Source organism: Spinacia oleracea, chromosome 2, assembly GCF_020520425.1.
Source record: "Spinacia oleracea cultivar Varoflay chromosome 2, BTI_SOV_V1, whole genome shotgun sequence".
NCBI classification, from domain to species: Eukaryota; Viridiplantae; Streptophyta; class Magnoliopsida; order Caryophyllales; family Amaranthaceae; genus Spinacia; species Spinacia oleracea.
In genome coordinates, this window is record NC_079488.1 from 26,556,510 (window position 1) to 26,569,599 (window position 13,090).

The window sequence follows — 13,090 nt, forward strand, 5'->3', positions numbered from 1 at the left end:
ACCAAATGGATGTAAAATGTGCTTTCTTAAATGGTTTCTTAGAAGAGGATGTCTATGTAGAACAACCTCCCGGTTTTGAAAATTCCGAATTCCCAAACCATATTTATAAGCTTGATAAAGATCTCTATGGACTAAAGCAGGCTCCTAGATCTTGGTATGAGAGATTATCAAAGTTCCTTTTACAAAACGATTTTAAACGAGGCAGAATAGACAAAACCTTATTTCTAAAATCAAAAGTAACTGACTTATTAGTTGTTCAAATTTATGTTGATGATATATTATTTGGAGCAACTAACGAAAACTTATGCAAGGATTTTACAAACTTGATGAGCAGTGAATTTAGGGTCTGTTTGACAACATTAGCTGAAATTAACCTGAAACTGATAAGGCAGCTGAAACTGATAAGGTAGTACCTGAAACTGATAAGGTGCTGAAACTGATAAGGTAGCTGATTATGTTGTCTGTTTGGTAGAACTAGTTTTATAAGTACCTGAAATTTTTAGTAGTTTAATTGACATTCTATATATTTTACTAACATCTATAATTATTTTAATTGATGTATTACTTCATAAAATTTAGTAGTACGGAATAGCTATTATTCTTAAATATAAATACTTCATGCTATAAATCTAAAAATATTTTTAATACAAAAACCAATATCCTGATAACTTTTAAAAAACAAAAATTACTCAGTGTCCCATATTAAACTAGCAATGTTGTCACGGATCACTTGCATTTCTTTGGATGCTACTCTTGAATTTTCGGTGTTTCTAAAATCATTAACATCTGGAAGTTCTTCACATGGCATGTAATCTGGATTTTGATCGAGCATGTTAAACATTAAGTCATTTGGTGAATTTCTCCGAATGTAGTTGTGTAAGGCAAAAGTAGCCATTATGACATCAATTTGTGTCTTCGTACTAAATTGCGGCATTTGTCTTAATATCTTCCATCTTTTCTTCAAAACACCGAAAGATCTCTCAATACAACTTCGAAGGGATGAATGAGCACGATTAAAGGATTCTCTGGAATTTGTTGGTGGCACATTTTTATATTGATCTTTATGATACCTGATCTTTGGGTATGGTACCAAGTACCCTTTCCTATCAGGATATCCTTTATCGACCAAGTAATATTTTCCTGTTGTAGAGTAAACACTTCGTGATTAAAAAAAATCATAGATTAATTATAGATTCTAAATTAATCATTGAAAATAACACAAATATACCTTCTGGAGGTTTGGGGAAGTTCATTTCCTTCGTGTTAAGTGCATGAAGAAAAACACGGGTGTCATGAGCGGAACCTTCCCACCCGGTAGAAATAAAAGTGAAGCACATATCAAAATCACATGTAGCCATGACATTGAACGTCGGGACTCCTTTCCTCCCTCTATAACGTAATTGTTCTGTTTCAGGAATACATGCATTTATGTGTGTGCCATCAATGCATCCAATAGCATCCTATCATTATTATATTGAATTCAAATTAAACATAAATGTTAGAGAAAAATATGAGAAGTACAATAAAAATGAATTACCAAAATAATAGTATAATTAATTTGAGGATGTATACCTTAAAATAAGGCATGTATCTTGCATCATGTTTAATTTGAGGAGGTATGCCTTCAAAACTTGCATCCATTGGCTTGATAATATCACGTGCAAGACCCATGTAAGCCTTAGATCTACCACAAATTGCTTCTAATACTTCATGAAATGATCTACTAATGGTCTCACCGGAACGTTGAAATCGTTCTGCTACTTCTCTATTAGAAATACCCAATGAAAGAGTATAAACAAAGATTCCCACCTTTTCAATAGTGGACATTTTCTTACTCGGTTTTAATCCATATTTAACTTGTAGTTCTTCACAAAGTTGTTTGAACACACTTGATTCCATTCGAAAAGCATTAATGGACCTTATATAGTGTCCATTCAAAACATCTCTCATCCACATTTCTCCTGTTTGAATTGAAGTCATACATGGCTCTTTATAAATATATTTATAAAAGTACGTTGCCATGACACTTGAACTACATGTTGTCATGATCCAGAATACTTTGCGTCTTTTCTTCTTTCTCTTTTCGACATCCATAATGTGTACCTATTTAACATTATGTATAACCAAAATATTTATAAGATCGATACGTTAATAATAAATCAACCAAACAAACAAAAAATGAAACGTGCTCATACACACTTGTTCAATCTCAAAAAAAAAAAACATAAAACCCCCAAAAACAAACTAACATCATAGTCAAATAGAATATTTTCTACGTTAAATAAAGAATCCTAAATAAAAGTAACCTAACAACAGTACGTTGAGCTACCAAATAAGACATTATTATTCACTTGGTATGCTTAGTATGCATATACTCCAACCATGCCATTCTAGACTCATCGTCATCCATGTTTAAGAATATTTCTCTTTTTGCTGCGTCTTCTATTAATTGCATCAGAAAACACCACATCTCACTTTTTCTAACAAGACCACATCCACTATTGCACATACGACTAACAAAAGTCATGGCTGTAGCAATACTTGTGTCATTGGAAGCACCTTGTGTGCTTACACTTATAGAAGGATTAGTGTCTGACTCCATCAATTCTAATGCTCGATTACAATTTTTTACCATGGTTCCAATGTGACTAGATAGCATAGCTGATCCACGTGACTGTCTTCCCTTACGCTTCATTTGGATGGGCATTGTACTCTTATTACCACACTTTTGAGGTTGTTTTCCATTTCTGGTATCACTACTCTCCTCTGGGTTGGATGGACCTTGATTCGGAACTTGAGTATTAAAACCACCATCAAGGCCTAAACTGGGTACAGCACCCCAATCACCTCTAAGAGAAAAATTAGGTACTTGAGAAGTAACATCACTTAGTAAAGTGGTATAAAAACCTTGCTCTTGACTTTCCAAATTATCCAATCTAGGATAGTAGTCAGGGTAAACCACGTCATTTTCACTCTCATAATTTTCATTGATATTGTTATCATTTCTTTGATCCTCCAAATTGACTATATTCACACTTGATGGGTCAATACTTGTTGACACAACATCTGCACCTGTAGCATATCCATCTTGAAACAAGTTATTCCACAATTCTTCTATCTCGGGAAGTAAGCCTTTATTTCGAAACTTTTTTGCTTCGGGTTTTTCCTACACAAGTAAAATTAATATTAAATTTTCTAACTTGTATAAAACATGTTAATAAATTACGAGTAATATGTTTTAATCATTATTGTACTAACCTTAACTTTCATATCCCACCATTCTTTTGGTGCTTGAATTTTTCCCGTCACGGGATCCCATCCTAGGCCAGTTTCCCCTGATTTCAAGAACTTCCAAAGCCGCCATTCTCTCCTCATATGATCAAATTTATTCTTTAAAGTTTTTATTGAGCATTTTGCATCAATTTTTTTCTCGAATTCCTTATGAACTAATGCCCACTTAACCCCTTGTCCACGCCCATTCTCATTAATGGAGTTTTTTAGAATTTCACAGAACATGACCATTTCCTCATCTGACCATATGTAGTTTCCCTCTTTTTTATCCATAGGTGATGTCATCTACCACAAAAATATACTAACATAAGAATTATACAATAAGATCATAGTTAACAAATATGAAAAAGGTAACCAAAGATTCAGTATTATTTCTGCTTGCTAAGTGTGTGTAATTACCACACAATGTAATCAGTTGCCTGACATAATTAGGACAATACTTGGCTTTACTCCCAATTGTACTACAAACTGCAATGAATAAAAGGGCTCGACCAAAGTATATAAAAAAAAAGTGTGTGTAATTACCGATTACTAGTAAAACATGACTTAACCCATATGATAGTATATATAAATTCCAAGGCTGCCTAACCCTGAACTATGTCATCATGTGATTTATTTTTATACAATCTGTCAAGTCTTTACTGATGAGTGAAAGCTTGAGTGTGCTATATCATAATCATCAACTATATATAGTACACAACATATTGATAATCCTACTAGGCTTAGGTAGTAAACAATACTAAACTAACGTAACTATAAGCTAGAGATCTAAGCTAACATAAACTCTAACTCTATTATTAGAATTGTATTATAATTCTAATTGATATACTTCCATGATACAATATGATCGAACACTAAATTTAAGTCGCTAAATTGATTATATCCGTCAAATACCTTGACGTTTCTCTTATCTCAATTTCCACGAGCAAACAAATTAGATGATCAAAAGCTGTAAAACCTTTTGCACTTGCCTAATTGCAAGGAGTATTTTGTTTTGTTTAAGGTGCTTGCGTTAATGTTTCCAGGTTGATCTACATAAGAAGAACAACATATTTCCTTTGAGAATTTGAACATCAACATTATGAATTTAAAACTAGGTATACAATTTCCCACGAGAACCCAAAATTTAAAGAATCATGTGATAAACTATTACTTTAACAACAGAGTACTTCTTCCTCAATTTTTTTAATTTTTATTTTCATACTGTATAAATTGATCCTTTTTTTTCCCAGATTCATATTGATTTGGATGTAATCAAATAACTGCAACAATTATAATTTACGACCGAACTCCAAAAACTCCAAAACAACACCAGACTTGCAATAAAAACCTAAGAATCAAACTAGAAAATTTGACAACAATTCATCATATAATTTACAATTAAATTCAAAGAGAATGAATAAGAGAAATATAGAGAAGCAGAAAGAAGGTTTACATACCGAATACGATGGTCGAGTTCCAGAATGACGAGTATGCCGAGTTCCAGAGTGCTCTATTGACAGGGGTGGATTATTTCACAAAGAAATATAACGTTCATTAGGGTTTTTTTTCATTATTTAGGATTTTGTAATCAATTTTTTTTTAAAGAAAAAAAAATATTTCAGGAGCTGAAACTCAAACGTTATTCTGATTAACGTTTCAATATCAGTCACTTTATCTAACTTATATTTAATTTCAGCTACTTGCCAAACACTCCTAATTGTTTAAGGTGACTTATCATATTAGCACCTAATAATTTAAGGTGACTGAAATTGCTTACCAAACAGACCTTAGAATGAGCATGATGGGGGAACTCAACTTATTTCTTGGTTTGCAAATCAAACAAACCGAAGAAGGAATCATGATCCACCAACAAAAGTACGTGAAGGAACTCCTAAAGAAATACCAGCTAGAATCTTCCAAAGTTAATCACACCCCCATGAGAACAACCACTAGATTAGACGCAGATCCAAATGGCAAAAGTGTGAATCAAACAAAGTATAGAGGAATGATTGGATCACTATTGTATTTAACTGCTAGTAGACCTGACATTTCTTTCAGTGTAGGGCTACGTGCAAGATTTCAATCCAATCCGAAGGAGTCTCACTTAACTGTTGTGAAAAGGATACTTATATATCTCAAAGGAACATATGACCTATGTCTCTTCTATCCAAGGAGTGGATCATTTGAATTAAAAAGATATGCTGATGCATATTATGCAGGTGACTTAGTAAATCGAAAAAGCACATCAGGTATGGTTCAATTTCTAGGTCCATGCATGGTTTCTTGGGGTTCCAAGAAACAGAACAATGTTGCTTTATCCACAGCTGAAGCCGAGTACGTAGTTGCTGCAGCTTGTTGCTCACAAATACTATGGATAAAACAACAGTTAAGGGATTTTGGTATTATCTATGATTGTGTTCCCATATATTGTGATAACACCGCTGCCATTTGCATCTCAAAAGACCCGGTTCATCATTCCCGGGTCAAACATATTCATATTAAACACCATTTCCTTAAGGATAATGTTGAGAAAGGCTTGATTAAACTAGATTTTTGTCAAACTGACAACCAAATTGCTGATATCTTGACTAAGCCTTTAAACAGGGAGAAACATGAGAAAATGAGGATGGAACTCGGGATGATCAAGCTAAGATGAGTGCAATTGAAGTTCCTCAAAAGCAAAGACGAAAAATTGTACTCCGTAGTACATATAGACTATTACAAACACAATTTTACGTGTGCAAACATAGTTAAAGTTTACCATCGTAAAGTATCGACTTGCACTACGAATATTCTCGGTAAGCAGCTTACCTTAACTCGGTTAATATGAAATACAAAAATTAAGCAAGTCTTTTATTTGGTGTTAATTGTTTTCCTTTAAATTAATTTTTTTTATTCTTTTTATTTAATTAAACTAAAACTAATTTTCAAAATTCAAATAAGATTACCCAATTCAAAGTTTTTTTTCGGTTCCAATTGGCATTAAATTAAAGAAACTCTTCAAATCCCTCATTCAACCCCCACTTCCATTTTCTTCTCCACCCTCACACGTCTTCTCCACTGAAACCACCACTCCAAGCACCTATAAAAACGCCTCCACCATGGTTCTCACAAGCCACAACACTGATCTCACCCCCCTCAAAAGAAAAAGAAACCCATCCTCTCCAGTTCTTATGGATACCTTACCCATGCAATCACCAATTCCCCTCCGAACTCACAACCCAATGCTCGCAATCACCCAAGGAGAACCAATCGACACCGATGTCGAAGTGAACACCCCCTCCCCAAACCCCAAATCCTCAACACGAAAAACCAAGAAACGCCGGATAGAAAATTCCTGCGACCAGCTCGAGGAAACAGAGGAAGCAATATGGAGTCCTCGATCTCAGGGGGAAGGGAAGAGTTACAAGAGACTCTTTGCAAAGGACAACAATCTGGTTGAGGGATTTGCCATCAATTCGACATGGTGTGAAGCGTCAAAATTCAGTGAGTTAATGGAGATTCTTGAGCATCAAAATTGGTAAGCTTGTTGAGTACTTATGCTAAATCGCCATTGATTCCCGAAGCCATGAAAGAAATTTGCAAACTTTTTACTTGTGTTGATAATGTGTGTTCGAGTAAGGTGAATGGAACTCGAATAGAATTTGATGATGCGTATTTGGAACAATTGTTTGGCACTCCCAATAGGGCATTTGATATGTGGTTAAGGGGTCAAATTAAGGTGTCAACTGAGAATGTGAATGAAGATGATATTATTGGTTCAATAGGAGGAGATTCTATGATTTCAACCTCCACAAAACAAAACTCCTTTTCCCCCCTACAAAAATTGTTGTTTAATATTGTGTGGAGGGGTGTAGTTACTCGCAATCAAAAGAGAAACATTGCTAGCCTATTTGATGCATGCCTCATGTATTTTCTTGAAAGAAAAATTTCGATTAACTTTCCGGCCATTATGATCAAACACCTATCCACTTGCATCCCCAAATACAAAATTCCATACTCCTCTCTCCTCACTTCAAATTTTGAGAGTTTCTCGGTTGATTCGAGAAAATACGATGTTCTACCCCTAAAATCATCTCAAATCCTCCAATTGGAAATGCTCAATCTCTTGAACCTTAAGGTTGTACAAGGGAAAGTTATAAGGGCAGGGAAGGAAGAAAAGAAAGATGAGGAAGAAAGAAAGACTGAGGGAATAGTAGAGGAAGAGGAAGAGGAACTCACCCCCTTACAAGTGAATCTCTCTCGAGTTCCTCCATAATCTAAGGAGAAAAAGAAGGGTGTGGGATCTCAAGAGAAACGAAAGAGCATGCGAGTGGATATGAAAGAAATCAAAAAGAGGGGTCCAGTGTTTTTGGACATTACAGAGGAGGGAGAGGTGACAGAAATGCCTATATAGGAGGATGCAGTTCCTATTAAACAAGAGGAACTGGCTAAGGAAGTTGAGCCAAGGAACAGGGCCAACACTTCCTCAAAGAAGTCAACAGCTCAGCATGTTCCTTCCGTGAAGGAACCTGTCTCAAACTATGGTGGTTCCTCGGGTTTTGCTGGGTTTTCTGAGAGTTCCAAGAATCAACAGATCAAGGAACTCAAAGCCATAGTTTCTCACCTGGTGGAACTTCAGGAAGGAACTGATCATAGGATCAGTCAGTTGCAGGCACATGTGGGTGCCTTGGTTAAAGATGTGAAGACTCTGCAAAACAACCTCAAGCACTACTCAGATCAGGCTAATGCAACTCGAGCATCCATTCTTTCCAAGATCAACAACTTGGAGGCTGTCGAGGAAACTGTGGTCGTAGAAGCAACAACCTCTGATTCCCCACCTCAAGCTTGAAACCTATCATGCCTATCTTTTTTATTATGCCTATGGAACAATTTTTTTTTCTTTTGCTGTTTTGTATAAATTAAAATCGGGTGATCTTTTTATTATTTTAAATCGACTTGCTTGGCTTCGTATCTTCTATTACTGGTTTTGGTTGTTGCTTCTCGCTATTAAATGTGGTTTGAGCAGGTACAATACTTTGAGGCTAACTTGACTTGCCAAACGTTGATCGTGGGGCACTGTGTTTGGAATTTCTATATTTCGTGCTATACGTACTTTTTGTTAATGCCAACAGGGGGAAATCAGTTGCAAACTTCAAGGTGAATCAAAACTTGTTCCAGACTCAACATCTTGTGTTTTCTCCTCTATAAGTTTTTTTAAGTGTTTTTGTTTTAAAACAATTCGCACATGATTGGAAACTGCATCTGTTCCTAGTATTGATTAATCTCTGGTTGTAAAAAGTTTGCACGTGTTGTCATCACAAAAAAGGAGAATTATTGTTGTTCCTGGTTTTGGTTGATAACACACACACGTTGCAAACTTCCTAATTGCCGTTGTTGATTAATGTTGGCAGTTAAGTGCTTGAGTTTCTGTGAGGAACTAGGGATGGCTACTGGAGTTCCTGAGTTGGAAGCAGTAAAAGCTAGAGCACCAAAGTCAATAAAAGTTCGAGCAACAACTTCTACAATCAAGTGGTTTTCAAACATGCAAAGAAAGATGAAGTTCCTAATTGTGATTCCTTCGTCATAAGGAAGGAACTCACCATTGTTCCTGAGTAGGAACATCTGAAGCTTCTAGGTTGCAAGTTTCAGAAAAGGGGAAGATATAAAAGTCTAGGTAGTTTATTGTTCTTAGCTTTTATGTAAAGTATTCATATTGCGAATAGTATATAAGGACCCCAAGGAACTTACGATTTAAATAAATGTATTTATCAAATTATCAGGCATCAAATTTTATGGAAGCTAGTTACATAAATAAATACAAGTTTTACGTATTTAATAAAATCAGATTTTATTTAAATCTCATTCTCCAAGTAAAATTGTTTTAAGTTTCCTAATATTTCTCATATGTTTTGGTTAAAAAATAATATTGTTTTAGAAAATCTTTTTGGAGTTTGATTTGGTCAAAAACACTAACAGTGTTCTGGTTGAACTTGGGAAGTGGTCTTCCCCTTGCTCCTCAAGACAAGGAACATGGAAGACCAAAGTACTGGTAGTTTGCAGTTACGTTTTTGAAGGGAACAACCCTAAGGATAATTCCTATAAAAGGCCAGACGTTTTTCTGGAAAAGATACACAAACATTCTCTGAGTATTTGCTATCCTAAAACGATTTAGAAAGGTTTTTCAAAACAATTTTGTGTCCTAGTATAATTCAAGTTCCTAAGTTCCATATATACTTTAAGCATTATTAATACCTAGTGTTCTCATTAAAACAGAATTGTGTTTCGAGTGAGAGGATAGAGTTATCCTATGAAGACTTAGAGTTTAAGTCTGAGAGAAAGAGAAGAAAAGAGAGTTGTAATCTGAGTTGATTATTGTGAGGAACTCGAGTTAGAGTGGAACTCAAGTTGGAGTGTTATTGTAATCGAGGCATTACTATAATATAATAGGTTTTCTCTTCTTGATTAGGCGTCAAGAAGTTTCCTCAACTGTTTACTTTTGTCTCTTTATTTCTCAGTTCCTTTGAAGTTTCTAAGTTCTGCGAGAAACTTAACCAAAGTTCGAATTACAATTCACCCCCCCTCTTGTACGTGTTCCTACTGGAATATCAGCCGGCCTCTGGAGCACCTACCATGAGAGGACAAATAGATTATGCTAGAAGGCTGGGACAGGTGATGCTCTCAAGTAAGTCGCCAATGGAGTCTTTCCCAAGAATCGAGATTTGCGAGTCTGATGGTGGACGAATAGCTACCCCACATGATGACCCATTGGTTATAGAGATCAAGATCTCTAATATGAGAGTAAGGCGTATACTCGTCGACACTGGAAGCTCGTCTGACATTATGAGTGTTGAGTGCTTGAGTCGTCTAGCTCATGATCCAAAGACTATTGAAAGGATCCATTACCCCATCATTGGTTTTGGAGGAAGCGTCATCCACCCGGTAGGTGTCATATCATTACCGTGAGGATAGGAGGACACAATGACGGCAGAAATATGAATGTAATTTTCCTGATTGTCAAGGATCTAACGGCATACAATGTCATATTCGGGCGTCCTGCATTAAACGAAATTAAGGCGGTGGTTGTCACCCATCTGATGCTATTAAACTATGTATGCGACGGCGGGAAGATTGGGACCATTCATGGTGATCAGCAGCAAGCAGGAGATTGTTATCTAACTACCCTCAACACGGTGGCGTGGAAGAAAGAACAGGTCGAGGTGGGCATCAAAAGGAAACACGAATAAGTAACCTCACGAGAAAAAGTGTTAAGTCCCACAGAGCCCGTCGAAGACGTTGCTGGCAAGACTGAAAAAAGTGGCTAAAAGTCGTTTTTGATAGAATATTATGTAAACGTCAACTAAACGACCAAAAAATTATAAGCGCCAACTAAACGACTGAAACCTTTGTAAGTGCCAACCAAAACGGCCAAACATTTGTACTGAGCTTATCATAAATGAAGCAAAGGTTAACTAAATATTTGCTAGACACTGAATTACAAAGGATGTCGATAATATTGACTCCAATCCGCTGACAAACACGTTAGAAAAAACTAATCGGTTGACGGCCTGAGGAGTGGCCTAGATTGACACACCTATTAGACTGATCATCAAAACACAGGGGTTACTTTTCAAACTCGGCCATATAGTCCATACTCAAACTAATTTGAGAAAAGCCTTCACCTTAAAGCAGTGAAGTGTCCCTAAAAGCCACTAGAGGGACACATACCTAAACTTTAGTTTACGCACCAATCTAGGGGCAACTAATTTTGTAGTTGTACTTGCTTATCTTTGATCATACACTCTTTGGTACAACTAAAAAAACATTGTGTAAGTTCTTTGCTAAACTCATAAAGAAATATGAGCGTACGAATGTAGAGATGCGTCACATTCCCACAGGAATACGAGCAAGACTATACGAAGGTTCCTAAGGGATGATTGTGAACCATATACAAAACCTTCAGATGTATGATTGTTAAATTGTCTAATATTTAACTGCTAAAGACCAAATATTGCCATCTCTATAGGTCTAAGCGAGAGGTCCCAATCAAATCTCCGAAAATTGTATTTTACCCATTTATAAAGCTTGATGAGAAGCACGAGAAAATGTGACCGGAACTCAGTATATTCAAGCTGGATATATTTTCCTTGAAGTTCCCCAAATATGGCAAAACTATAAGTATTTAGCTTTTGGTAAAATTAGTCCCACACAACTCTTGTGTGTGAACATAGATTAAAATTGTACATTGTGAAGGACTCTCCTAATTTCACGTATGTTAAGTTCATAATTACTTGTGCTAACTGGTGAAAAAGTAAAAAGAAGAGTCATAAACCATGATGTTTTGTTTTGTGTTCCTACTACTAATATGCAACAATCAATTTTATCTTTCCCTTTTTTTTTAAAGTACTTTATCCCGTTTTTTTTCGTTTTCAATTTTAATCTTTTCTTTCGTATTTGCTTAATAAAAAGGACTCCTTGCCGATCTTAATTTTCCTCAAGCATATTATATCTTTTGTTAAGTTACACCAATTAAATAAAATTTTATCTTTTCATGTTTCAATCTATCTTAAACACCTAAAACACTTAAAACCTCTTTCACTTATCCTAAAAGACTTATACACCAATTAAGTTTATGTTACTCACAAAAATGTTTCATAATATTCTCTTACCATATCACCAATTAGAAATCACAAAAGCCAAATCAATACCACACGTTGATTTATTTTTCCTCTTCAAAAACATTCTCAAAAATTCATCACTATACAAAAATCCTCTACAAAATATTCCTTCTTTGTCACTAAATCGATGCAGCAACAGCTAAGAGAGAACTAATGAGGAAGGTGATTAATAGAGCGTTCATGTATATTTTGAAAGAAAAAGTAAAAGGAGATGGAAAAAAAAGGACACAAAAGAAATCTGAAAAAAAGAGTGGAATAAAAGGAGAGATATGTGAAGGGAGAATAAGAAGGGATCATAAGTTCCTACAAGCATTTCAAGTTTCCAAGTTGAAATGCAAATGAAGCTGTCTATACGTCAAAGAATTATCTCAAAAAATATGAAGTTTCTTCTATATTCACATGGGAACTTATACCATAAGTGTAAGTTCCTACAAAAATTGAATCAAAGAACTATGAAAAAGCATCAAAGAAATTATACGTACTGCTAAAGAAGAATAGAAGAAAGAAAAGGGACAACGATGTATTTTATGGCGAGGAACTTTAGTTCAAAGTTCGAAAAGAAGGAGGCATGCAGAGAAACAAGTAACAAAGGAATACATTCATTAAACTCATTATCCATGCCTAACATTTACCTCATAAATTAGCCTATCCCTGCAAAATACAAATTGGTGGTGTTTATGTATTTTGAAAAAACTTTTCATTTATTTTTATTTTCTGTTCCGTGGGTGAACTTATTTTTTTGTGTTACTTGTTGCTAAGGAACACTGGTTTATGATACTAACTGATTGAGCTAGTATGATTGTTTGAACAGTAAAACATTGAGGGATATATTTTGTTTTGTCTCTGATTCTGACTAACCATTCTTTTTAAGTATGGTGTTGTGATGTGATTAAATTGATACTATTAGCTAAACCTTTTTGATGATGCCAAACGGGGAAAAATAAAGGAAAACATTGAAGGCAGAATATTTCGAGTTCCTAGTCTCAAATATCTGCTTTTCTCAAAGTATGTTGCGACTATGTATATTATTATAATTTTTTGTAAAGTTTTTGTTTTACTTTTCTATGTATGCTGGATTTATTTTCTCTATCAGGTTTTTTTGGTTTGTCATCACCAAAAGGGGGAAATTGTTGACCCAAGTAGTTTTGATGATGACAAGC

At 35.2% G+C, this 13,090-nt stretch overlaps 1 protein-coding gene across 1 annotated transcript; it reads right to left on the bottom strand.

Annotated features, from left to right (window-relative positions):
• Window positions 1–544: 544 nt before the first annotated feature.
• On the bottom strand, window positions 545–1,503 carry LOC110790659 (protein ALP1-like). The gene is made up of 2 exons (XM_021995432.2): window positions 1,229–1,503; window positions 545–1,140 (listed from the first exon to the last, which is right to left on the bottom strand). Exons 1-2 carry the CDS (start codon window positions 1,356–1,358, stop codon window positions 686–688), a joined length of 585 nt encoding a protein of 194 aa, XP_021851124.2. The 5' UTR covers window positions 1,359–1,503; the 3' UTR covers window positions 545–685.
• Between the last annotated feature and the right edge of the window lie 11,587 nt (window positions 1,504–13,090).